Source organism: Capricornis sumatraensis, chromosome 1 (genome assembly GCF_032405125.1).
Source record: "Capricornis sumatraensis isolate serow.1 chromosome 1, serow.2, whole genome shotgun sequence".
Classification (NCBI taxonomy): domain Eukaryota; kingdom Metazoa; phylum Chordata; class Mammalia; order Artiodactyla; family Bovidae; genus Capricornis; species Capricornis sumatraensis.
Genome location: NC_091069.1, coordinates 233,048,331 through 233,075,133, shown reverse-complemented (window position 1 = coordinate 233,075,133; position 26,803 = coordinate 233,048,331). Strand labels below are relative to the sequence as shown.

The window sequence follows — 26,803 nt, the reverse complement described above, 5'->3', positions numbered from 1 at the left end:
TTAGTCACGTCATAAAGCCCAAAGGAGAACGCCTGGAAACGGTTTGTGGAGAGAGGGGTGAGGTCCCCTTCTCGGTGAAGGCGACTTAGCTGACTGGAGTAGTTTCCGCGCTCTCCTCGTCCCGCGCCGCAAGCAGGCAAAGAAGCGAAGGGACCCCGGGTTCCGGTCGCCCGCAGCATCTCCCCAGAGTCCTCCTTCTGAGAAACCTGCGGGTCAGGGACGCTCATCTTTTGCTTGTCATTATAAACCTGCTTCTTATTAAGCTCTCATGACTTTTTTTTTTTAAGTTGCTTTGCACAGTTTTCGCTTCCTCCGGCCAGGCATGAAGGGACCCAGAGCGTCCTGGAGCCCGGCCGGGTACCGCGGGGAGGGGCGGGGCCGGGGCGGGGGCGGGGCAACGGGCGGGGCGTTGTCGCCGCGTCCGGCTGCGCCCAGCCGCGGGCGGGAGGCGGTGGCGGCGGTGGCGGCGGCGGCGGCGGCGACGGGGCCTGAACTGCGCGGGGATTGGCTGCGGAGGGCGGAGACGTCAGGCTCCCGCGGCCGGAGCGGCGGCCCCGGCTCGGCGCGGCGCAGCGCAGTCTGCTTGAGCGCTCACCGCAGCGAGAAGGTTTCCTCTGCCGTCCCGCTTTCCGCCGCCGCCGCCGCCGAGCTTCCCCGCTCGTGCCGGGACGCGCCTCAGCGCTCCTCGCCGCTTCCACCGCCGCGGCCGCCGCTCCTCTCGCCGTCGGCACACACACCATGACGAAGACAGACAAGAAGTCCTTCAACCAAAGCCTGGCCGAGTGGAAGCTCTTCATCTACAACCGGACAACCGGCGAATTCCTGGGGCGCACCGCCAAGAGCTGGGGTGAGCGGGCGACGGTTGGGCACCCGGGCCGGCCGCGGTCTGGGGGGACGCCGGGTGGGGTCGGCTGGGAAGGGAGGGCTGGAGGCAGCTCCCCGCGTGGGGGCCCCAGGAGCCACCGCCGCCCGGAGCGGTCTTCGTCTCGGCCGCCAGACTGGAACGCGAGCGGCAGCGGCGGCAGAGGAGTAGCGTGGCCCCATTCATTTCTCGCGGGGCCGGCGGGCGGGCGAGGCGGCGGGGCCCGCTGGCAGCCCCCGCCGGGCCGCGCCGGTTCCTTCCTCCCGGCCGGGAGCGGGCGCACGTGCTGCCGGGACCTGAGGCGCCGGAAGCCGGGGACCGCTGCCCGGAGCCCGGAGCGCGTGGGGGCCGAGTGCCCGGCCTCCTTTGTACGGAGCGCGCCGGCCCCGAGAGGCCCTGGCGGAGGCGGCCGGCGGCGCCGAGCGGTTCGGGGAAGCTAGACCCTGCCCCACACCCGGGGAGAGGAAATTTCCACTCCCGCCGCTATCTTGTGACTCGTCCACGCTGCCACCCCAGCCGGTCGGAAGAGTGTGAACGAGTGTTCAGTGTGTGGGCTGCACGACTGTGTTAAGCACGCAAGTACACGGTACCCGAAAATGCAGTTGAATTTGTCCGGTGAAAAGACCCTTAAAAAGGTTGCTTCCTTCCTAATTCCTTTTTAGTGACACAGGTTTTCTTCCTTACCAACGTGGTTCATTGGGGGAAAGTAAATTCGGTCTGAAAGGCACGGTTTGTTTTTTTGTTTGGTTGGTTTTTTTACCCTGTGTCTTCAAAACATGTGATGATTGTATTTGCTAGCAGTTTTCCTCTGCATGGGTTCTTTGTTTTAAAAGAAATATTTAAACCATCCGTCAGTGTGGTGCTGCCTTCGAGTGCCTCTTTTTTTGGAAAAACTGTTAACGTCTGAATAAGGACTAGTGCTCCCCCTCCCCTCCTTTAAACTTAAGTAAACCAATTTTTTTTCTTTTGAAAAATATTTTGTTAGTTGGTCATGACAGACTTTTCTGCGTGAGAGTATTTCTATACTGGAGAACTATTTGAGCACGACACTTTGAAGAGAAGCATGAAGAGAGTGAATTAGCTTTGACTTAGGAAATAAACTGTTGCTGCTACTTGAAATCGGCTCTTCTAGAATAGAAAGGCGGCTTAAAGCCCTATCACAAGTTGCAAGGGGGCCTTGGAGGGTTTTTTTTTTAGCTCAAAGCCTGCTTCAGAGATGAGAAAAATGAGCCCCAGAGAGGTTGTGATTTTGTTTGTGTAAAATTATATATTCCACAGAGCCAAGAAAAGAACCCAGTTGTCCTTTAATCCTAGTCCAGCGGTTGTATTATTTTACAGATGCCTTGCCTCACTGCATGGTAATCACGATTTTTATTCAAATGGGTCTATGGGGAACCCACTAGTGTGATGAGGAAATAGATCTTGCATTTAGAATTAAATGGGGGGGGGTGCTGTAAAGTTATTTTTGTTTTTAGAGTGTACTAACTTTTTGCTGAAGAAATATTTGAGTGGTGAAGAGGGATGAATTTGTGTAGACTACCTTTCTTCTTTCCAGTACCAAGTATCTTCACTTTGTTAGAATGACATTTCTTCTTTTTTTTGAATGACATTTCTTAATGCAGGGTGTGCTCTTTAACCTTTGTATTGCATGCTGTTGGGATAGAGATTTTATTTGGTATCAGAGAATGCGGGATTATATAAGGGCAGTGGAAGGAGTACAGGTGAAGTTGGGATTAGATTTAGAAGAATGAAGGCAAGACTTTTTATTTTCAAAATGGAAATTGTCAGTTCAGTTCGTAAATTTCTGCATTTATTGTAATAATAGTAAGCCAGCACAGAATGGCATAAATAGGTGAGAACTGTCCATAATCTTGTCCCAGCAGGCGTAAGGACACTCCAAGGAGATGTGGGGGAGTGGTGCATGTAGGCTGGAATCAATGCTGTATTCCGTCAAGTATGGGGTCCACCTGGAGAAAGCGTATCCTCTGGCCTTTCTTTATCAGAGGCAGTGTATGAGTGAGTTGCCTGATCTCATTACCCCTGTTAGACACTCAGTAGTGTCGACTCTTTGCAACCCCATGAGAGTGTAGCCCATTGGGCTCCTCTGTCCATGGAATTCTCCAGGCAAGGATACCAGAGTGGGTAGCCATTCCCTTCTCCAGGGGATCTTTCCAACTGGAGAAGTCCACTATGCATATTTCAGTACATTTGTGGGCAGACTTAATGCATATAATGTTATTTTTTAACAGGGATCATACAGTAAATGTTGCTTTATAATCTTTTGAGTATATTGTGGGCCTCTTCCTGTGTTATTAAATAAAGATCTATATCATTTTTAATAGCTGTTCCATGGTGTAGTTAGATGCACTGTTTTTTTTTTTTTAGTCTAACATGTATCTTATGTATACATGGGAGATACCTATGGTAATAGAAGTAATTCTTCATTTTTTTTTTTAAACCAGTGCATATTATATGTACTGGGCCCTCCTCCCCCCTTTCCTTTATCCTTGTACATTTTTGTAAATTGATTTCCTTGAAATATGTTTCTACTGGTGGAATTTCTGGGTTGCGGGTAATCTGTGTATGTTTTATATTCTGAAAGCGTGTTATAGTTTTTTTTTCTTTTTAAACCTCATTTGTGCAGATGTTTTCTTTTGCTTTTGAAATTAATGAAGGAGGGGATTATTACATCTTTTTTTGACCTGGGTAGATTTGCTGGGCTGCTGGTGTATAGAGACAGCTTTTCTCTACCTCAAGGGTTCTGTAAAGACATTCATTTAAGATGTTTCCTGATTTTATCTTTTACATTCAAGTCTTCAGCTCATTTGTCCCAAGTGAGGTTCCTTTCCAAGTGCACTATATATTAATATTTAAGAAGCAGTCTTACTCTTTATATTTGAGATAAAGTGAAAATACCTCATGATCCATGTCATTGCCGTCTTTAAAACAGCTGTGTGAGGATTTTGACTAGCTTCTTGTATGTTTGGCTAATGTGTTACACTTGGTTTCAGCAATTTCAGAATGCTTATATACATGTACTTTATTCTATTTTCACGGCTTTCTAATGTATACCGTGTAGGTGATCAAAGTGTTCCTAAGAGCTGATATCCAGGCTGAACATAAGGGCAGGTCAGGAGTAGTGAAAGTATTAGTCGCTCAGTTGTGTCCTAACTCTTTGCGAGCCCATGTACTGTAGACCACCAGACTCTTCTGTCCATGGAATTCTACAGGCAAGAATACTGGACTGGGTAACCATTCCCTTCTCTAAGGGATCTTCCCCAACCAGGGATTGAACCTGGGTCTCCTGCATTGCAAGCAGATTACCATCTGAGCCACCAGGGAAACCCATGACATGCTGTCATTTAATGACCTCTGCCTGTGGGCTTTGGCCTTCATTATCTTAAGGTTATCTCTCAGCAGATGCGTTAATGTTAATCTTAAACTCAAGGTACTGATTCCAAGCAGGATCAGGATTCTGGAGTAAAACTGCTAACATCTACATTTTGTTCATATGCTTCTCTTTCATTGTAGGCCCATGAATTGCAGTTTTTTTCCGATCACCTGCTCCCATTCTGGGTCATGCCTCAGTAAATGCTCTGCTTTGGAGATCAGGCTCCATCCCAGTCTTGTGTGTTTGACTGTAGGGGAGAAGGCAAGTGTGTTTATTTTCCCAGTTTTGTAAGGTATTCTTTGTCTGGTGGAATGTTGTATCAAAGAAACTTTACAAAAATTTGCACTGTTGGAAAAGTAACAGGCCTTGCCTTACCCTGTGGGCTGACAGTAACTGAAGGTCAAGTGGTGGGTGTGGCAGCAGCGACCGCTGAGGCTGACTGAGCCATCACCTGGCAGGAGGCAGCACCTGGATTGACAGTGGGAGGGAGGGGGAGGTGTGTGTGTTGTAGTCCAGATACCTGTAATAATAGTGTGGTGCCTGCGCAGTCGCTAAGTCGTGTCTGACTGCGATCCCAAGGACTGTAGCCCACCAGGCTATGTGATCACAGTAGTACGTGCTTTACTGTGTTACAGAGCAGCCTCCCCTCACCCCAAAAATAATTTGATTTCTTTGAAATTGACTTCTGAATTTGCAGCTATAGAATTAGTTGTATTTAAAACAGCTTAAAAAAAACCCTCCTGTCCTTAGTAACATCTTCACTGTGGTGTATCATCATATTTAAAGACCATTTAATGCTTTTATTTTCCAAACAATTTTATTACAGTGTGCCAAAGTACTTGGCAGTACAACTGTATGAAAAGGGAAAAAAAAATCATGTGTACAATAATTTTTAAAAGTGAAGGTTATTCTTGGGGGATATCTATTCCCCTTTCCCTTCCCCTCCCCCTTTATAGACTTCTAGTGTTTCCATTAAGATGAAGCCTCTACTAACCTAGCATTTTTAAAAAAGAAATTCTGTCATAAAAGAACAAAATTTACTTTGGAAGATAAATTCATTATTTTCTAATTAGGCATTCATTACATTGATTTTGAAGTAAAATCTGTCATCTTTGACTACATAGAATAACCATTGTTAACATTTTCCTATGTATAAAGTTTTTTCAAATGTATAAATAAGTGAAAATGTACAGTTAGCTACCTGGTTTTATCACTTAAAATTTAAGGGGAGTGGTTTTTAATTCCTCTACCTCTTTCTTAGAGGTTGATGTGTTGGGGGTATCCTTGGCACTTTCCATCACCTCTGTGGGGACCATCCACACACTCTGCTAGAACTTAGGTTTCTGGTGACTTTTTAGGTATCATATCTATGTTGGGGCTTACAAACTGCATTTCTGGTCCCTAAGGCTTTTTTTGCATTCTTAAAACCTGTCGGAATCTTTAAAGATTGCCTGTTGGAAATCTTCAGTGGGCTGTTTCACAGCCACCTCTTCATGTAAATCTCTATTGCCCTCTGGCTCCTTAGCATCATGTGCAGACTATTTGCAGACTTGGGATTTTTCTCTCTTGTCATCTACTGTTCTACATAGTTCTATCCCATCATTTTTGGGCCTGTTTCCTAGATTCTGAACCCCTTCTTCCTTCACCTTGACCTAGTTACTCAGATGTCAGCTTTGACAGCCTGATCTCTGGTAAACATTTTTGAATCATTTTTTGCTTTGAGACTGTGTCAAGTGCTCCAGTGTATCCAGTGATACCTTTTTCTAGTAGAGCATTTATGCTTTCATAATGCATTTGTTAGGCTGAAGCTTCTTATTCACATCTTACTCCTCTGGAATTCCCTAACACCTAACCTGTTGCTTGCACTTAGTGGGAATGTAGTAAAAATTGGTTGAATGAAAGAGCAGTGCTGTGAAATGTTCCCAGTCTAATTAAATGTAATTAGTCTTCTGCAACACTTTTTAGTGTCTTTGGTTTTGGTATATCATTGCATAAAGATTTACCTGATATTTGAGCATTTTCCTTTTTTTTTTTTTTTCCTGCCACACTTGGATTTCATAGGTTAGTGTTCAGAAAAAGTTTCCATGTAACTTTCTCATGGGAGGCTCGGCTGAGTTTGACACGGCTAGGTCGTGCATTTGATTAGAATAACAGAACCAGGGTTATTATTTGGTCTCCTGCGTCCTGTTTTATTGCTCTGTTCAGCTTCTTATGGCTCTTATGAGAACTTCCTAGAGGCTTTTTCTTTTTAAAGTTATCTGCTCTCAGATTTAATGAGGGTTTATTTAATAGTGTCTTCCTCTCCCTACAGGTGCTATTTAACTAGTAATATTTTTGAAAGGAATTTTCTGACTTAACAACCTCCCCATATCTGTTTACTGAGCCATTGGTGGAGCTGGTGCTTAAGTACAACTTACTCCTAGTATTTTGCTGATGCCATGCTAAGAAATAGACCCTTGTCCACAAGGTGAGGTACTTTTCTTTTGGCAGTTTCTGGCCTGTTGTGACTGTTGTCAGTGTCTGGCCCATAAAAATGGTCCTTACTCCCACTCCATACTTCTCTAACCAGTCCTTTTCTGATTCTCTTGGTTCCTAAAGTATGTTTCCCAGGCACTGTGTTAGGCTTTGTTTTCTCTTCATTTTTTTCATCTCAAAACAACTGCAAAAATTACTGATAAATTTTACTTCTTGGTTAACATCTCTCAGATTCCAGTTGCTTCTTGCATATCCCATAAATCTGAGAGTGAGGCTTAGACAGCTCCACTACCTTATTAATCAACTGATAAACAGAGCTCTTTCCCCTTCTTCCATTGGAGTTCTGAGTTACTTCTCTGTTTGCAATTCTTGAAGACTGTCACTAGGCATAGTCCTACTTCCACAACATTTTTAGAATCTCTTGGTGACCCACAGCTCATTACCACTGCTGCAGTTAATCCGGGAATGAATTTTCTCTGACCTTCTCACCACTCACTCACCTCACCCCACCCCGAAGTATCTTGTGAACAGGCACACATTCAGAGGAAGCCCAGGGGGCTTGTTTTTCCTGGCATTCTTAATGCTAACCACCTGTTGCAAATTGCATAGCCTTTAACATTCCCACCAACCCTGCCCCACTTTTTAAGGATCTGGTAGTGTCTTTTCTTGTAAATTCACTGATGAAAAAACTTGAAGGACCAGATGAAGATCTTTTTGTAACTTTCTTTCAAAATTGTTCCAAGTTTAAATGGAGCCATTGGCTTTCCAACCTTTATGTGCTGCTGAAAAAAAATGTGTAGTGTTGTTGACTGGGGAAGGTGGGCTCTCAACTTTTGGTGCAGTCCCAGAAAGATACTGGGCGTCAGTTGGAATTATTGTGTACAACCTCCCTGTTTCAGATTGATGTCTAAGGCTGCAGCTTTGATCAAGGTACTCCCCATACCCCAAAAGTATTTGGATCCCCACTGCTTTGAGGTTTAAATCAGTTCCTGATAGCCTGGTATTCCAGGTGTACTACATGTTGGCTTAGAACTATATTTCCAACCTTACATAATCTGTCATTTTATACCATACACCCCACATACCACTGTGTCACAGCCAAATGGCTATATCTAAGGCCCCTTGGCCTGGAGTGCCCTGCTCATTCCCTCTCCCGTGCCATTCGCTGCATCGTAAATTCTCCCCTGATTCCTGTGTCCAGGGCCAGCTCTGCCACAAGCCTTCTCTGACTTGCCCAGGTGAAAGGATACCGCGTTTTATCATCTGTGACACCTAACAACTTTGTACGCTGGGTCAGAGGTGTTTATATATGTTGCTTCTACTAACTGGATGTTCTCACGGAGCAGGACTTGCAGGTGCATATTATAGCCCTACAGCATCGAGCACATAGTAAACACTTAACTTTTTTTTGATAAATTGTCATTTAGTCAGTTTCCACTTGCGATTCACCTAGTCTTTGGGCTGAATGAAGTTGAGAGTATTATGGATTAATTGACATAGCTCCATACTGTGAAAGTCTTGTTTGTGGAGAAACTTGTTCATAATTCCCCTCAGCTCACCATGATTCTTTCTATTCCACTATATTTCTAATTCATTTTGAGTTTCCAGATAGGGCATTATAGTCAAAGTGAGCCTATGGGCCTATGTATTTTTACTTGGTAAGTTTAGAAGTTTACCAGTATGCTGAGGTAGACCTGAATTAGAATTCTACATCTCTAAGCTTAGATAAGTCATTAAAAAAAAATCTTTTGGTCTCAGTTTCTTCTTTAAGGGAAAAGTTGCATGAGATAGTTTCAGGTGTCACTTGGGAATGAAAAACAAGGCCTTTTGAACTGGAGGGTGCAAACTTTTTCTTTAAAGGACCAGGTAATATTTTAGGCTCTGCCAGCCAGGCAGTGTCTCTTACAACTACTCACCTCTGCTATTAGTAGCTTGAAATGGCCTTAAACAATATGTAAACTAGTGGCCTAGCTGTGTTTCAGTATTTTATTTACAAAACAGGCAGCAGCTGAGATTTGCTGAGCTACGCTTTAGAAGTTTGTGGTTCAGTATAGGCTAATCCAAGAAAACTGAATGGGGTCTTAAAATGTGTGAACTCTTGGCTTTGTTCTTTTCATATAACAAAAGTCACTTCATTATTTGAATTTTTACAGTGAGTAGTCAGCAAGCCCGCTGTCATCCTCAGTTTCTTCCCTGGGCAATCACTGTTACCTATCATATTTTTAAAACTTATGTGGCATATACCCATTGGATAAAAGTCTGGCAGTTTCCTATAAAAGTAAATATACACTTACCCATGCCCCAGCAGTTCTAGATATTTACCCAAGAGAAATGAAAACATATGTCCACAGAAATACATGAAAATATTCATAGTAGCTTCAAACTGGAAATAGCCGAGGTGTTCAGTAGAATGGATAAACAAACCAGTGTCCACATGGTGGAATACTACTAAACAGTCCAAAAAAAAAGAACAAACTACAAATAATGGAAAACCCGAGTAAATCCCACAATTAGGCTAAGGAGAAAATAAGCTTTCCTGAAGAGAATGTACTATATCATTTCATTTCTTTGAAATTCTAAACCAAGCAGTACTTACCTATGCTGGAAAAAAAGCCCAGAACAGTGCTTGCTTCTAGGATGGGCCTGGGGATTGACTGGGAAGGGGCATGAGAGAACTTTATAGGATGATGGCAATCTTCTGTATCTTGATAGCAGTTTGTATCATAGAGGTGAATGCATTTGTCAAAAATCCATGTCATAGTACTTTGGAGATTCGCATATTTCACTGAATGTAATTTTTCCCTCTGTTTTAATTAATATGCATGTTGAAGTGTTCAGGGGTTAAGTGTACTAACATCTACAACTTGAAATGCATAAAAAAATAGATGGTAATTATTGAAAAGATAGATAAATATAGTAGATTGTCTACTTACATAGAATCTAGGTGAGGTTTATGCATGTTCACTTAATTCTTTTAAAAATTGTACTTGTTTAAATAAATATTATTACAAATTTAACAATCTTTTATATAGTGTTCCTGACCACTTATCCCAAAGTATATTGAATAACCCATTATTTCCTCACTGATTTGAAATGCCAGCTTTTTTACATGGATCTTTTCTTGGATATTGCGTTTTGTTACTAATTTATATCTTTGTTCCTTTGTCATTATCGTATTATAATATGTAAGTTCTATGTAAGCATTTGTAAAATAAAATATCATGTGTGAGACTTGTGTAACTACTGGCTGTTTAGTTTTGGTGTCTGGAGAGTGCTAGCCTTAAAAAGATTTAGGTAACGTATGGAGCATCCAAAAGAGACAGTTTATGTATAGAAAAAGAATCTATTTCTTGAAAACTGGGAGAACTAACTAAAACCATTTGGATGTGGTATCTCTTTTAGGACTAGAGCTCTGTTTATTGTTTTGTAAAAACTTCTGATTTTCAGATTTTTTTCCCCTCACAAAATGATATATTTTCATTTATTCTCAAGTTTGCTAGTTGGAAACTGGTTTTATTGATCAAATTAAATGCATTTGTTTCCATTAACTCGTGATGGTATCTTAAATCTCTCTTACTTTCCCTTGAATTTATTTTAGTCTTGAGTTTAAACCTGACTTTTTGGTTAGTCTTGGGGTTTGTTTAGTGAATTCATATAAAGCTGTGGATTTTCCTGTGTGTTCTGCTTTGGCTGCGTTATTGTTTTGTATTTTGAATATTTCATGTTTTGTTGTCTTTTTAATTCAAAGCTTATGTAGAAGTCCACTTTGTAAATTTTTGTTACACTTTCTTTGTTGCATTTGGTACTTAATTGGATTAGTTTTTTCCTCAGATATTTGGTAATTATTGGTTCTCTGCACCTCCTGTTTGTATTTAGGCTTTTCTGTCACAGCATTCAGGCATGAGGCAGAAGTACCCAAGAGCTGGTCGAGGTATGGAGATTCCCTCCACTCCTTGAGGTTTTTACCAACCCATCCAATACCTTGGCCAGTTTTTAAATCCCGACCTCCCCCCACTCCCCCTGTCCGTGCTCCCTGCTCCTGTTAAAGAGTAGATGGTGCTGCTACTGTTGGTAGTTGATGGGTACCAAGGTTGGCGGGGAGGGGGGGTGGGTGTGTGTGTGTGTGTGTGTGTGTGTGGTTGCTGGGCACCAGTCTGTGTTGGGGGAAGGCACAAAGTTACACTCACCTGGCTGCTCCTGCTGTGGAGTCATCTAGTCTTTGGCGCAGAGTGCCCTCCTGTTCTCCATTTTGGTGAGCCAACTTGCTTTTTTCTGGGAGTCCTTCTCTGATGAAATCCTTTCCTTCCTCTTCCTGTTAGAGACAGTTAATTCTTTCTCTTTGTTTATATGTCTGTTGCTTGTAACTGGACTCTTGGAGAACAGGAACAGATACCTTATTCCATGTAAATTTTTGTTACCCGAAGTAACACAGAATGCTTCCATGATGCACTTCAGAGAAGGGGAGTTGATTGCAAAAAGTAATAGCTTGAGGCTCCCAGGGAGAGCAGACCAGGTAAGGTGCCACGTGGAGAGGTACTGGTCTGGGTGTTTCTCTTATTGGTAGGTTAGTCTTAGGCAATTTATTTAATCTTGTTTAATATTTTTTATACTACCATATTTTTAAAATAAATATATAAAATTTGAGTGTATATGTATATACACACATGTATTTTTAATTGTAGAAATAGTTCGAAGGCAAAAGAAGAACGGGCAGCACAGGATGAGATGGGTTAGATAGCATCACTGATTCAATGAACATGAATTTGAGAAACCTCCAGGAGATAGTGGAAGAGCCTGGTGTGCTTCAGTCCATGGGGTCACAAAGAGTCTGACTGGACTTAGCGACTAAACAACAGCAATGTGTTAATTAGTTTAAGAAAATTATTTCAGTGAGGAACAGATGATTTTTAAACAAGTGGTCCTGGGACAGCAGGATATCGATATGCAAAACAGTGTAATTGAATTCTTTCTTTGCTGCTGTTTAGTCGCAGTGGTTTTAGAGCCCAAGAAAAGAAAATCTGTCACTGCTTCCACTCCCCCCACCCCCCAAGCCTATTTTATTTGCCATGAAATGAAAATAATAAGACCAGATGCCATGAACTTAGTTTTTTGAATGTTGAGTTTTAAGCCAGCTTTTTCACTCTCCTATTTTCACCCTCATCAATAAGCTCTTCCATTCCTCTTCACTTCCTGCTCTTAGAGTGGTACTATCTGAGGTTGTTGATATTTTCTTCTGGCAATCTTGATTCCAGCTTGTGCTTCTTCCAGCCCGGCATTTTGCATGATGTACTCTTTAACAGGGTGACAGTATACAGCTGAGATGTACTCCTTGATGTACCCCACTTTGGAACCAGTCTGTTCCATGTCCAGTTCTAACTGTTGCTTCTTGACCTGCACACAGGTTTCTCGGGAAGCAGGTCAGGTGGTCTGGTATTATCATCTCTTTAAGAATTTTCCACAGTTTGTTGTGATTATAGTCAATGAAGCAGAAACAGACATTTTTTCTGGAATTCTCTTGCTTTTTCTATGATCCAGTGGGTATTGGCAATTTGATCTCTGGTTCCTCTGCCTTTTCTAAATCCAGCCTGTACACCTGGAAGCTCTTGGTTCCAGCTTGTACATCTGGAAGTTCTCGGTTCTCCCTTCTTCATACGATGTACAGAAACACACAGTGGATCAAAGATCCAAACTTGAGCTAAAACTAAGAATTCTTAGAAGAAAACATAGCTACAGGTCTTCTTAACTTTGGCTTAGGCAATGGTATCTTAGATACAATACAAAAAACCAAGCAACCAAGGAGAAAAGTAAATTAGACTTCCTTGTAATTAAGAACTTTTCTGCTTTAAGGGACACTCGTGAAAGTGAACAGACAACTCACAGAATGGGGGGAAATAGTTGTACATCGTGTATATAACAAAAGGCTCATGTCTGTAATGTATGAAGAACTGTTAGAACTTACATAAAAAGGCAATTCAGTATAAAAATGGACCAACGGTCTAAATAGACAGTTCTTCAAAGAAGACACAAATGACCAATAAGCTCATGAAAAGATGCTTAACATCATTAGTCATTAGGGAAATGCTAGTTAACCCACTAGAAAGTATTGATAAGGATGTGAAGAAATTAGAATCTTGCCAGTGGGAATGTAGGATGTTACAGCTGCTTTGGAAGACTGTCTAGCACTTAACTCAAAATACTAAACAGTTAGCATATGACCAACCATTTCCACTCATAGTGAATGAAATGTGAATTATACCTCAGTAAATAGCTCCTTATAAAAATTTAAACTTAGAAAGGACTTTAAATTTGTACTTGTCCATATAATTGATTTTTTTAAAAAGTTATACCTGCCTTTGCTTTAAAAAAAAGGTTTTTTAAAACTGTAAGTGAAAGTGAAGTCGCTCAGTCGTGTCCCGACTCTTTGTGACCCTGTGGACTGTAGCCTACCAGGCTCCTCTGTCCATGGGATTCTCCAGGCAAGAGTTCTGGAGTGGGTTGCCATTTCCTTCTCCAGGGAGTCTTCCCGACCAGGGACCGAACCCTGGTCTCCCACATTGGAGGCAGACACTTCAACCTCTGAGCCACCAGGGAAGCCCTTAAAAGCATCTGCCTGCAATGCGGGAGACTCAGGTTCGATCCCTGGTTGGGAAGACCCCCTGGAGAAGGAAATGGCAACCCACTCCAGTACTCTTGCCCGGAAAATTCCATGGACTGAGGAGCCTGGTAGGCTATAGTCCATAAAACTGTAAGCAGGTTGCTATTTTAATTTACCCAGGGAAAGTTGTTTCTTAGCGAAATTCTCTGGGAATAAGGCATAGTCTTTCTGGTGTCTAGATAACTGGGAAGTTTGAGCAAGAAGTAGGGAGTCAGATCACACAATCTCAAAGTGTGTTGAACGAGTGTGGATGTCCAGGCCTTGAAGCCTAATGACTTCCCTTGCTCACATTAACCAGCACTGAGGCAGGCGTGGCACATTTATTAGGTCCCCTCTGCCCTACCTGTAACTGAGCTATCGTGTCCTACTCTTTGTGACCCCATGGAGGGCTGTCCATGGAATTCTCCAGGCAAGAATACTAGAGTGGGCAGCCATTCCCTTCTCTAGAGGATCTTCCCCATCCCAGGGATCAAACCCAAGTCTCCTGCATTGCAGGCAGATTCTTTACCATCTGAGCCACCAGGGAAGCCCGTTCCTTATCTAAGGTACCCTCAGTTTTGTTGTCAGGGATGCATCTGAGTAAACTAACTGCAAGATACCCCCTGTAAGAACAGCCAGTTTATAACTTCTGTTTTTATTTTCCTTTTTTTTTTTCTTAGAGGAAGCAGATTAAGTTGATAAAAAGTTACTTCCATCCTTGTGAGTGGTCTTTCATATGTGGTTTTTATGAAAGTGAAAGTTACTCAGTCATGTTCAACTCTTAGTCCATGGAATTCTCCAGGCCAGAATGCTGGAGTGGGTAGCCTTTCCCTTCCCAGGGGATCTTCCCAACCCAGGGATCGAGCCCAGGTCTCCTGCTTTGCAGGGGATTCTTGACCAGCTGACTCACAAGGAAAGCCCAAGAGTACTGGAGTGGTTAGCCTGTCCTTTCTCCAGGGGATCTTCCCGACCCAGGAATTGAAGCGGGGTCTCCTGCATTACAGGTAAATTCTTTACCAACTGAGCTATCAGGGAAGCCCTGATGTGGTGTTTATAAGTGAGGTTAATTTTAGTTTTTCAATGTTAAGTTTGGTTCTTGGCAATAGGATCTTATCAAGTAGGGGAAATTGACTTCAGTGCTGGAAATCACTTATTTACTTGTTGTACACTAACTACATTCACAGTTGACTTAATGGCCACTAGTGTATGGCCATCAAGTTTGGGACATGGCTGTTAATTTGTGTGTCTGTTTTTATGAACCTGACTACATAGGGAATTTTAACATTTTTGTTCATGCTTGCTATGTGCTCATTTGCTTGTTGCTTTTATAAATTTCATTTACATTATTTTTCCTGGAAGTTGAAAATCAAAATTGAAAATGGCATGATAAGAATACATTTAGGGGGAGGGAGGTGGGAGGGGGTTTCAGGAGTGGGAACTTATGTACACCCGTGGCTGATTCATGTTGATGTATGGCAAAACCAATACAGTATTGTAAAGTAAAAAAAAAAAAATACATTTAGATGACTTTAATGTACTGCTAAATAACTAAACTCTTAGCACAAACTTTTCCAGTTTAGTATCAACTTCATCATTTGACAAACTCCTGTGGCCTCAGACTGCCTGTTTTTGTTAAGTGACGTTTTATTGGAACACAGCCCCCACTCATGACATTTATGTATTTGTGCTCTGGCCTGCTGTGTAGAGGAATTTATCTGTTAGTTCCTACAAAGAGTCAAACCTGAAAGAATGGTTTTTCCCCCGTATCTCATAAACCAGCTTTTGGGCTTTACCTGTTTGGTTTTCCCTTACAGTAAACTGGTCACTTCTTTGAGGTTGGTCTTCCTCTGTTTTTCTGCAGCAGGATCGCTCTATGCGGTAGGGAAGTGCTGCTGTCTGGAGGTGAACATGCTGTGCTCCTTTCTTCCTTCTGTCCTTTCGCTCCCTATTTTGGCCTCCTGGTAATTGGGGCAGGGGGAGGATGGGGAATGCCTGTCTGAATTAAGATGAAATTGCTTTAACTGTTTTCCCCTAAGTTTTCTGGTCTGCAGGTAACAAATGAAAGTTATCTAGCTTTTGCCACAATTTGTTTGGGGTCACAGGGTCTTTTGAGCATCGCAAGAATATTGTGCAGCCACTCCACAGAGAAAAATGGATGTATTCAGAAATGTATTATTATAGAAGTCTCAGAAGCTCTGAAGTTCACCTTTGCTAGGAATGGGTGAGGGTGAAGGGTCCATAGATCCTAGGTTGGGAACGCCTGCTGTAGCCTTTCTTCAAGGACAAATATTGATAAGCAAGTTTATGTTAAGACTGGAAAATAAAGCTGGTGTTAATTCAGCTTTGGGGAATTAAGTGTTCTTTACTGTTGCCATACCTGGGAATTAATTGAATATTTTTTGATCAGTTTTTAAATGTTCAAATGTAAATGTGTGACGTTAGCAATGTATTGTAGCATATAATCTTAATGGTGACCACTTACGATGTTAGATCTTTGAATATAGACAATTTGAGAAGAATAATTCTAGATGTTCACAAAAGAAATCACTGGCTTGGGATAGATTTTAGTGTTTCCAGATTGTGAAGAAAAAAAGAAGGTTAGGCCCTTTATGTTGAAACTTGTGTGTGTGCCAGCCAGCTCTTGCTTCGTGTTTAGCAGTGGAGTTGTCAAGTCCCGCTGGTCAGAGCGCCTGTTCTGATCTCGTCCTCTCTGCACTTTTGCATGAGGCTTCCACTCAGCCAGTATTTCCTAAACTTTATTCACTGATAACCATCTTCATGACTTGCCTTCTCTGCATGCTTCCTGGCTATTCTTTAAATCAACTCACTTTTTAAAACTCAGATTTATGCAGATAATTATTATGAAATACAGGGTTGATATGCTCATTCTTTTGTCTGTCACATACACATAAAGGGGGTTTATCAACCTAAAATCATCTTCTGTCTTTCTAGAGGGCATCAAATTCATTTTGGGAAACACTCCCTTATGTGCTGGAATTTTCAAGCGCTGATCTTGAATCAGTATGATCTGTGGAAGCTGCTTGTATTTGGAAGTATTAGGAGAGGAGGGGATCACAGGATGGGTGGGTGCTGCCTGCTGAAATACCCCTTGCTTGGGCAAATTCATAATGTTTGGAATATGAAGATACTTGGCTGTGTGCATGGCAAAGCTTGGAACCCTAGCCTTGCGATGGTTGTTTTGTTTTTTCACCTTGGCCTCATTATACACAGACAAACACACACAATGTGTATATCTTCAAGTTTTATAAGTTTTGTTTTCTTTTACAGGTTTGATCTTGCTCTTCTACCTAGTCTTTTATGGGTTCCTGGCGGCACTCTTTTCATTCACAATGTGGGCCATGCTTCAAACTCTGAATGATGAGGTTCCAAAATATCGTGACCAGATTTCTAGTCCAGGTAATTATGTTGTAATTATTCTGGCTTCTAACAAAATTGGATTATATTTTATCTTCTCTGGAAGTCTGTATTATAGAGCAAGTAGGAGATGTTAAATTTCAGAGTCAAATAATGTGGTAGTTTTTATTTTATTTGTTTAATATTTACATGCAGATATAAAGACCTTTAATATTTACATGCTGATATGAAGACCTTTAATATTTACACAATGATACAAAAACTTGGCTGATAAATCTTGACTCTTTTGCCAAGGGTAAACAGAAATAAATATTGAGAGTTAAAGTAAAGCCGTATTGATGAATATAGTTATGAGTGATGTTTATGAATACTGAGTAGCAGTTTCACTTTGCCCTGAGTAATTTACTTATATATATTTCAGCTCTAGCTTGGGTTAAAGCATTGGTCTTATAAAATACTATGGTTTTAATTGCTTAGTATGGAAATGATAAGAAATATTAAATAAGGATCTATTAATAGAGAATAAAATGAGTGTGCACTTAATATGTTTATTCTCTATTGATTGTCTTATGGGAAAAAAAATTCCTCTAGTATACTGGAGAATGTACTTTAGTACAGAAAAAAATCTTGACTGGACCACTTAAATCACATTTTCTCCTTCCCATATTTATTCTTTTTAAAGTTTGTTTTTGAATGCCAGCTCTGCCTTCGTTGGTGCATATGGGCCTTGTCCTCACGCTGCTGGCAGTTTTTATGGAAGTAGGTAACAGTAAGGCCCAGAGCCCCAGTGTAGCTAATTCCCACAAACATGAACAACTTCCTGAGATTGTAGCAAAGGGATGGCTCTCCATGGAGGAGTACAGTTTGGCAGCAGGCAAAGTGAGCACCTAAGTCAGGGAAGGTGGGAATCTGCAGGAGGTTTCTGTCCAGCACTGCTTCTGTTCCAGCCGTGATTTGCCCCGCCAGGGCCATTCTGAAGATATTTTTGGTTGTCACAACTGCAGGCGCGCTACTGGTGTTGCTGAACATCCCTGCAATGCATGAGAAAACCCCCCACAAGAAAGACTCATCCAGTCCAGAATGTCATTAGGACCATGGCTGAGGAACTCTAGATCATTGTGGACTTCTCAGCCATAGCAGCAGCAAGAATGAACCAGTTTCCCCAACCAATTTGTTCTAACGGCTTTTTCCCTTTTTCTGTAGCTGATTTTATCGAAATATCATGAATAACTCCGTTAGTCTTTTTGACCATGTATCTAGGACCAGCTCTATCCTGATTTTTTTCCTCATCTCTCATTGTAGCCCTGTTTTTTTTCTCCCTACATGAATTCTAAGATAATTCTCTTGCTGCCTTACTATTGAACATAAGCTGATATATTTCAGAAATATTGAACCATTTATAATTGCATGAATAATATAAGCAGTAAAATCTGTTCAATATACGTTTAAGTATGTAGTTTTAAACTGAGTTCCTTAAATATTCAGAAAACGTTAAGTGAATCAGAAGTTTACAGTTTTGCCATGGGATATTATGTTGCCTCACAGGATGCAGTGATAAGCGCAACACATTAATACAGCCCTGCTGTGGGCATGTTCTTGTTGTTCAGTCGTTAAGTTATGTCCTGCTCTTGGCGACACTGTGGACTGCAGCACACCAGGCTTCCGACTGTGGGCATGACCCCCAGAATACCTGATCCCTGAAGCCCTGATCTGTGTTTAAGTGTGCGTAGTTAGCTCCCAAAGAGAAGCTAAAGTTGTGATCATCTAAATCCAAGGGATCTGATATGTTGAAGTGGTATCTAATTGGAGCTTTTTTGTGTACATATGAAATAAGACTTGCTCTGCCTTTTTGAAACATTGATTGTTTCGTCGTCATTGGGTAGCGTCAGGTTGAGTTTAACTCAAGAGCCTTGCAGATCAACACAGGCAAGCATTTAGAATTTGAAAAACATAGATTTGATATAATATGAATAAGATGTCTGAGAAATTTTAATGAAAACTAAAATAGCCTTGGTTGTTGTTTATCTTCAGATTTAACGCAAGACTTATCTATAGTAACTGATGTATGGGGAATGTTTCGTGACTAGTGAAAATTTTAGGGTTTTTTTTATTTTAAGCCTTTTGTGCAAGACTTAACATAGATCTAATGCTTTTAAATCGAGGAAAGCTTAAAGTTAGAAGCCTGATTGTGTTTGTTGCAGATAAACATGCTTACATTTTCTGTTAATAAACTCATGCAGACATGTTCTAGAGACACAGTTGTTGATGGCTGATACGAAATTGTTGGTGGTTATATGCCAGTTCATTATGAGAAAACTACATTTTAGTTACAGAGCAGTGTTTATTATTGAAAGAAGAACATTTAATTATAGATTTTAAATTGTATAGGCCTCTTACGTTGAATAAGGTTCACTTTCTTTATGAAGGTTTCCATAGAGCTGTAATTTCAGTGACAAAAATGCTTAGACGTTGATTTGCTAAAATTTTCTCCATATATTAATGACAAATTGGCAAACCCTAAAACACTGAATAGAAAATGAATGTAGAAAGTACAAAGTAAAAAAAAAGAAAGTACAAAGTAAAATTTGTCTTTTCACTAAGGACCAGAGCAATTCTAAGATTTAGAATTTGATATTTGATATTTAGAATTTGATATTTTCTAATTGATATTGTCTGAAGTGACTTTCAGGACTTTGGGATTCTTACCTTTTAGATGTCTTTTTGTAGTCAGACATAACTGGGGAGTTCTTGGTGGTTCTCTCAACCTACCTGTGAACACAATGTCCACATAATTTATTGAGACCTTCCTTTTTAGAGATAAGAGTGTAAGGAGAAGGAAAGAGAGAAAGGAATTTGCTGCAGTTAATTTCCCCCGTTTTCTCTTATCTTTATAGGGCTTATGGTTTTTCCAAAACCAGCGTCTGCGTTGGATTTTTCATTCAGCCTGTCTGATTTAGAATCCTATCAAGGGTACATTGATGACCTTAAGAAATTTCTAAAGCGTAAGTATGATTTTTTAGAGTAAGGTAAAAGATTTTGGTTGTTACAGAAACTAGTACCAAATTATGATTACTTTTAAAAACATTGTTCTTAGAGTTTGTTCTGCCATTTTCTCTCTTTCTGCTAAAGAGAGGACTTGGCAAGTAGAATTATGATTATTCATGAGGAATTTATGATTATTTTATTTTCTAACTTCTGGAAAGCATAGAGTTCTGAACCTAATGGCTAGTTGATTTGATTTTTTTAAAAATCTACCCTATATAATAAGTACATGAGTAAGTTCATTGAGGCATACATAATATTTATACCTGCATTAAATCAAATAGCATTTGACTAAAGAGCAAAACTATATTATAAATCTTGCCTCTTAATTATTGGGTTTTTGGATCCAAAGTAGTGCTTGTGTGAGGGTGAGGAATGGTGTTTTATTACTAAAAAAAGTCTTACCAGTTGTTAGTTTTTCCAACCTATGGTTTGTAAAGCTTTCGAATAGCCCAGTTTTGTCTGCGTTTCGCTTTCCCTAACTCTGTGGTATTAGCATTTGAATGAATAGGCAGCTCTTCCCCCTGCAGTTGCTCCTTAGAACGTGTAGGACTCCATTGCCAAGGTCACTGATGAAGCTCCCTGTATCACCTTCTTGTTTGAGTGCAACTTGCCCTGACTATTTGTCTGCCTCTTGGGGACTTCCAGTTCACTGATCCCTTTATTTTATTCCAATCTCTCCACGCTCAGCTTCTCTGCTGGACAGGCTTATCAGTTCCATAGTTTTTCATTTCGATTTTATAGAAGCTAGCACTCTAAAGTCCTTTGCCTCTTAGTCCATTTGTATAAACTTGCAAGTCAAAGAAGCCATGTAATTCCTAGATGGAGCCCTTCCTTCGAGTCTGCCCTCTGAGGACTAAGTAACACTGTGAATACTTGATCACCTCCCTCAAATGGACCCAATCTACTGCCTGGAAGACCTGCTGAAATTCTCTGAAGGGATTATTTCCAACCTCTACTCAAAACTAGCTCCTTTACCTCCCCCCCACCACCGACCCCCCCCACCCCCCCCCCCCCCCCGGCCTGTTAATTCACTTTCTTCGTATAATCTGGTTTCCTGATTCAAGAGAAAGTGGATACTCAAGTGGAAACTCTCCAGGTTTCAGCAACTGTAATATCCTCTTGCTCTGACAAGGGAAGCTGCCCTTCCTCTTATCTGTGTCCACCTGTCCACTCTCACTGCCTCAGAAACATCGTGCTAATTACCGATCCTTCTCCTATATATGTTTAGCTTCTCTGCTGGATTCCTTCGGTCAACATGCAAAAATCCTCAACTCCCGTTTTGAAAACCTTTGATTCTGTACCTTCTAATAGCTGCCTTCCTAAATCTCTTTTCTTTGATAGTTAAATATATACTTGTTATTTAAATAGAGATGCTTTGTGAAAGTATAATTCATGGTTTAAAAGACAAATAGTGAAGAAAGCCCTATAATTAGAACAGTAGTTCCCTGCCCTCCTCCATGCTAGCTGCCGTACTTTATTCACAGAGGATGTGGTTTTTTTGTGTATGTTAAGCACTCTAATTTCCATCAGTGAACAAATGAAAATTTTCTGAGTTCCTGGAGTTTTCATAACCTAGTGGTGTGTTAGAAAGTAATAAGTGCTGTGGAGGAAAATAAGGCAGAGAAAGGAAATAGAGTTAAGAGAATTACAATTTTAAACAGAATGGCCTGGGAAGGCCTCGTTGAAAGGGAATGTTTGAGGAAAACTCTGAGAATGAGGGAGCTAGCCATGTAACTGTCTAGCAGCAGGTGGGGAGGCCCTGAGGCTCACAAGGTCCAGTGTGCTAAAAGTTTGTCAAGGGAGCCAGAGGGGCTGGATGGAGTGAGTGGGGAGAATGTAGTAGGGGTCTGAGGTCAGGGAGGCCTTAGAGGCTGTTGCTCAGTTGTTTGACTTCACAGCAAACAAGATGGAAGTTCTTAAGCAGAAAATAACAACACACAGATTTTTAAAGGATCACTCAGGCTGTATTTTGAGACTAGATTCTAGGTGAGGAACCGAGGAGGCTAGTCAAAAGCCCATTGCAGTCACCCAGGTGAGCAGAGATCATGTCTTGGAATTGGAGCATTGGAGGCTGTGAAAAATTATCTGATTGCGGATATATTTTCAACAGGAAATAACTTCATGGTTTTGAATGTTTTCTTACGAAATTTTTCTTCTTTATTTTTTTAATTGAAATTGTATTTGTTTGGCTGCATTGGGCACACCAGCTTAATTGTGGCACACCAGCTCTCATAGTGGCACACAGGCTTAGTTGTTCCACAGCACGTGGGATCGTAGTTCCCCAACCAGGGATCAAAGCCGTGTCCCCTGTGCTGCAAGGTGGGTTCCTAACTTCTGGACCACCAGGGAAGTCCCCTTTTTATCTTTAAAAGTTATATTTTCCTGCTGGTTCTTGATTTACCATTTTATATATTGTCTTTACTTCCTTTTACGTTAGATGAGGATTTAGCTCACCTGCCTCAGAAGTCCCCCTATTCTCAATTCAAAAGTAACTGAACTACTAAGTTATTTTCATTATTGGTTGCCTTTTTATACTTGCTTTACATTACAGCCTACCATCTGTAGAGGCTCTCGTCTAACTCTTTTATTTGTATAGTGTCATATGAGGTGTTCTCTTAAGTCCTTTTTGCTGCAAAACTCCTTCCTAAGTCTTTCCCGTTTCTGCAGTCTGCACTGGTTTCTGTTCAGGCATCCACCACCCAGCTATCATTTGAGGACTTCATTTGATCACTTTTGAATTGGATTCACTGTTTCTTGGCTCCTGCTTTGTTATTCTTTATTTACTCTCTAGTTTTGGTGGCATATGTTCTCAGATAGCTTTGTAAGAAAAGATACATGATACTGTTCCATGGTATATATACCACTATACTAGTTAGCCATCAAAAAGAATGAAGTCTTGCTATTTGCAACAACATGGGTGGACCTTGAGGGCATGGTGCAATGTGAAATAAGTCAAACAGAGACACACAACAAATGATCTCACTTATGTGTGGAATATAAGAAACAGAACAAGCAAGAAAACGACACTCAGAGAGATCCAGAAAAGACTTCGCCAGGGGCAGCAGGAGACGGAGGTAAAATGATGAAAGATGATCAGAAGGAACAGTCTTCCAGTTATATGTGAATAAGCCCTGGGGATATAATGTACAGCATAGTGACTGCTGTTAGCAATATTGTATATTTGGAAATTGCTAACAGAATAGATCTTAAAAGTCCTCATCACAAGAAAAAGAATTTGTAACTGTATGTGGGAACAAGCTATTAATTAGATTTACCATGATGATCATTTCACAATGTATGCAAATAATTTAAGCATTCATTGTGTTGTATACTTGAAACTAACGTTATATGTGGATTACATTTCCACTTATATTTCACTTAAAAATTTTTAAAGATACATGGAATTTAAGTTTTTAGTCCTTTCATTTCTGAAAATGACCTCATTTTGCTTGTATGGTTTGTAGCTTAACTAGATATAGAGTTTTATCAATAGTTCCTTTGTATCTACCTTTTTCTGTTCGGCAGTATTTGTTTTGTGTTTAATTATATTTCCTTCGGTTCTAAAATTTCGTATTGGTGTCAGTCTCTATAGTGTCATTTTGCTGAAAACTTGATGGGATCTTTCCGGATGAAGACTTGGGTCCTCCAGTTGAGGAAAGTGTTATTACTTGAAAGTTTCCTCACTTTACTTTTCTGGTCCTCTTTCTGGAACTATTCTGTTAGTTGTTGGGTATTTGCTCTCTTGTTTTCTGTTCTTATTTTATTATACTGGGGGGTTACTTTCAGATCTTTAATGTTCATCATCCCCCTTCCCTTTTTTTAAACTTTGAATTGTCCTTGTTGTTCTTAGGGATGCATTTCTCGTGTTTAGAAGATAGAGTCTCCTGTTAAAAGGATATATTATCTTATCTGGGTTTTTTTCCCGTATAAATACTAAATAGAACTTAATATTTTATCTAGTTCAGATGATCCCTTTCAGGTCTTTCCCCCCCCTGTTTACCTACACCTCTTTATGGCTTCCTTGAGGCTTTCCTTGAAAATGTGGGGTTCTTTGGTTGCTGTCTTTGAGAAGGTGACCTTTCTGTGCTCCCATCATGCCCAGCATAGAGACGTCTTCGTATTCTGACCATTTATCGTCCAACTCCTTGCACTTACCTAGGTTTTGTGTAGAAGTGGAAGTTGGCATCATACAAAAGTGACTCTGTTGGTACAGAGTATATACAGAAGAGGCCCTTGGAGGCTACTGGTGTAGGCCTTGAATACTTTCTGCAGAATTGTGCCAGAAAAGTCAAAAAAGGAGTCATAAATGTCAGTGGCTCTCTTCTGTTGTAAAAGTTTAGCCCATTCCCTCTTACCCCAATACTGAGTCATTCTTGGCTTTTAAATTGGTACATGGTTCCAATGGTATCCTAATTTTTGGTAAATAAAAGAAGAAACCAAAAATTTTGACCTTTTTTTTTTTAAGGGAAAAATCTGTCTTCAATTACCCTGCTGAACCCTGGGGTCAGTCACTGCTCTGGGAACTAAGATCCCTCAAGCCTCGTAGCATGACAGGCAGGCAAACAAACAAATTTTAAATAAATAGATAAAATTAACTAACTGGGCTTCTCAGGTGGCTCAGTGGTAAAGAATCTGCCTGCCACTGCAGGAGATGCAGGTTTGATTCCTGGGTCAGGAAGAGTCCCCTGGAGAAGGAAATAGCAACCCAGTCTCATGGACAGAGGCTCCTGGTAGAGTCAGACATGACTTAGCAACTGAGGAACGACAAAACTAAATGTGTTTGCTTTGAAATTTTGGTTCCTGTTTTGGTTCAGTTCATTTTAGGTGACTTTTTGTCTGGTACCAGTTACACCCACGCACTGACTGTGAGGCGTTGTGATACCATGTCTTGACTGTTGATTAGTGAGTATCTTGCAGTAGCCTAAGCTCATTCAGGGCAGGGACCGCAGCTGACCTGCTCACTGCTGTGCCACTTTTTTGTCTAACACCGTGCCAAGTGCACAGCAAACATTTGAAAATCACTGAGTTGTCTGCCTCTCCTTTCTTCCCCATCTCCAAGTTGCAACCATTTTGCTCCCCTGTCACTTTGAATATATCTTGTTACCTCCACCTCTGCTGAAAACACCATTTGGTAAGCTAACATTACCTCACATGGGCCCCTTTACTAATCAGCTCTGTTGCAGTCCATTTAGAATATAGGTTGCTGTAGCTCCGTGTATCTTTAGGCCCTTTGGTTATGATTTTATTCAGCAATGTCTTCCCCACTACGATGTAAATAAGCTCCATAAGGGCAGCCGCCATGCCTTTTTATTTCCTCATCATTTTACCTTTTGGGCCAAGAACATCGAAAGCATTCAGATAATGTTGTAGCCATGGCTGGTGCCACCTAATGGTGACCAAAGAGATCCCTCTGTCATCCAGTTTGTATTGAAATTAAGTAAACTGCAAAGCATTGGATAGCTGTTAGAAGTTAGAGGAACAGACTTAATGTTCTTGCCCTAAAATTTCCTGGTGCGTGGCCTGTTGTTTTTGTGTTTGAAGAATATTGTCCAAAGGGTGACACAGTTCTGGTTGTGTTTAAGGTCCTTTTTGACTGATCTATTCACACATACATATTTTCTTTTTAGCATATGGCTTAGAAGAACAGAAGAATCTCACAGATTGTACCAGTGGAACCTTTTTTGAGCAGAAGGGTCCAGAATACACAGCGTGTCAGTTTCCTCTTGCTTTACTTGAAGCATGCAGTGGTGTGGATGATCCCACGTTTGGCTACCAAGAAGGAAAGCCTTGTATTCTTGTGAAAATGAACAGAGTATGTACAAAACTCGCTGCTGCTGCTTTTTTTCTAATTTCCTATTAAGCTGACAACTGTTTATTCAGTACTGTCTGATTTGGTGGTAGCTTATGTAAAAGGCTAGCAGTGATTTGTCCTTTGGAAAACTAGTACAGAAAAAAACCGCAGTGGGTTCATAAGTTAGTCATAAATTAGGGAGTAACACAACTTCAGCTTTTCTCTTTGGGAGCTAGCTACACACACACACTTAAGCATAGATCAGGGCTTCAGGCATCAGGTGTTCTGGGGGTCGTGCCCACAGCATGGTGGTATTAATGTGCTGTGCTCATCTTTGCATCTGAGCAGTAATGTAATTTAAAATCCCATGGCAGATCTGTGAACTTTGGGCTCATTTAACTTTCTGAATAGCTTTACAGTAGACATCTATGTAATTAATAGTAAAAATACAGATAAAATTGTATTAAAATGAGCCTAGCCAGCATTAGGCTATGTTGTCCAGAAGAAGTGCCTGAATTGTATAGCCACCAGCAAACCAAGAAGCTAATAATGTTCTCTCTGTCTAAGTAATAGTGTCTTGGGGTCATTGTGCAAAAGGAAGATGCTTTCCTTGCATAGTGAAGTGATCGCCTAACCCTGTGCCTTGCTACTGTCTAAGTGTACTGCAGAGTTGTGTTCCAATCCAGGTAACCTGTTGAGGCCTGCATGGTCTCTCCTGAAGAGTGAAATCATTCCTGGTCATTTATTCAGAGAATAAGCAGGTTCCTGAACAGGTGCAGACCTCTCAAGGTCTTGAGTATACACATCACTGAAGTCAACATCCCTAATAAAACTGAAATTGGAGTCTTCTGAAGCTGGCACTGCTAGATAAGGAGTTTCCCTTAGGGAGAGCCAGCTAGATGCTTAGGTGTCCAGACCATCTTCCCTCCAGTCTATCCTTCCCCTCCCTCTGTGGATGATGACAGTTCTCTGACTACCCCATAGCACTGTAGAGATCATTCTGAAACATTGCCTGACACACGGTAGACACTCAATAAATGTTTTAGCAAGACTTTAAGAATTACGATTAAAGTGGAGGTGAAACTAAAGGCAAGGTAGGCAGGCAGCAAGTGGGAGCAATGTGAACTATTTGAAAGGGACCCCTACTTTCCCTAGAAATGCTAGGGAGCTCATACATACCACATACTGTTAAATAAAGTAGAAATGGGTTTTCATAGTCCACACAAGAAA

General features: G+C 41.0%; 1 protein-coding gene across 1 annotated transcript in view; it reads left to right on the top strand.

Annotated features, from left to right (window-relative positions):
- The first annotated feature begins 597 nt into the window (after positions 1-597).
- Positions 598-26,803, top strand: part of ATP1B3 (ATPase Na+/K+ transporting subunit beta 3) — a 34,797-nt gene continuing 8,591 nt past the window's right edge. Inside the window, exons 1-4 of the mRNA XM_068976992.1 lie at positions 598-847; positions 16,651-16,779; positions 19,632-19,739; positions 25,410-25,594. Of these exons, the coding sequence (XP_068833093.1) occupies positions 739-847; positions 16,651-16,779; positions 19,632-19,739; positions 25,410-25,594 (531 nt within the window). The 5' untranslated portion in view covers positions 598-738. The remainder of the gene's footprint in view (positions 848-16,650; positions 16,780-19,631; positions 19,740-25,409; positions 25,595-26,803) is intronic.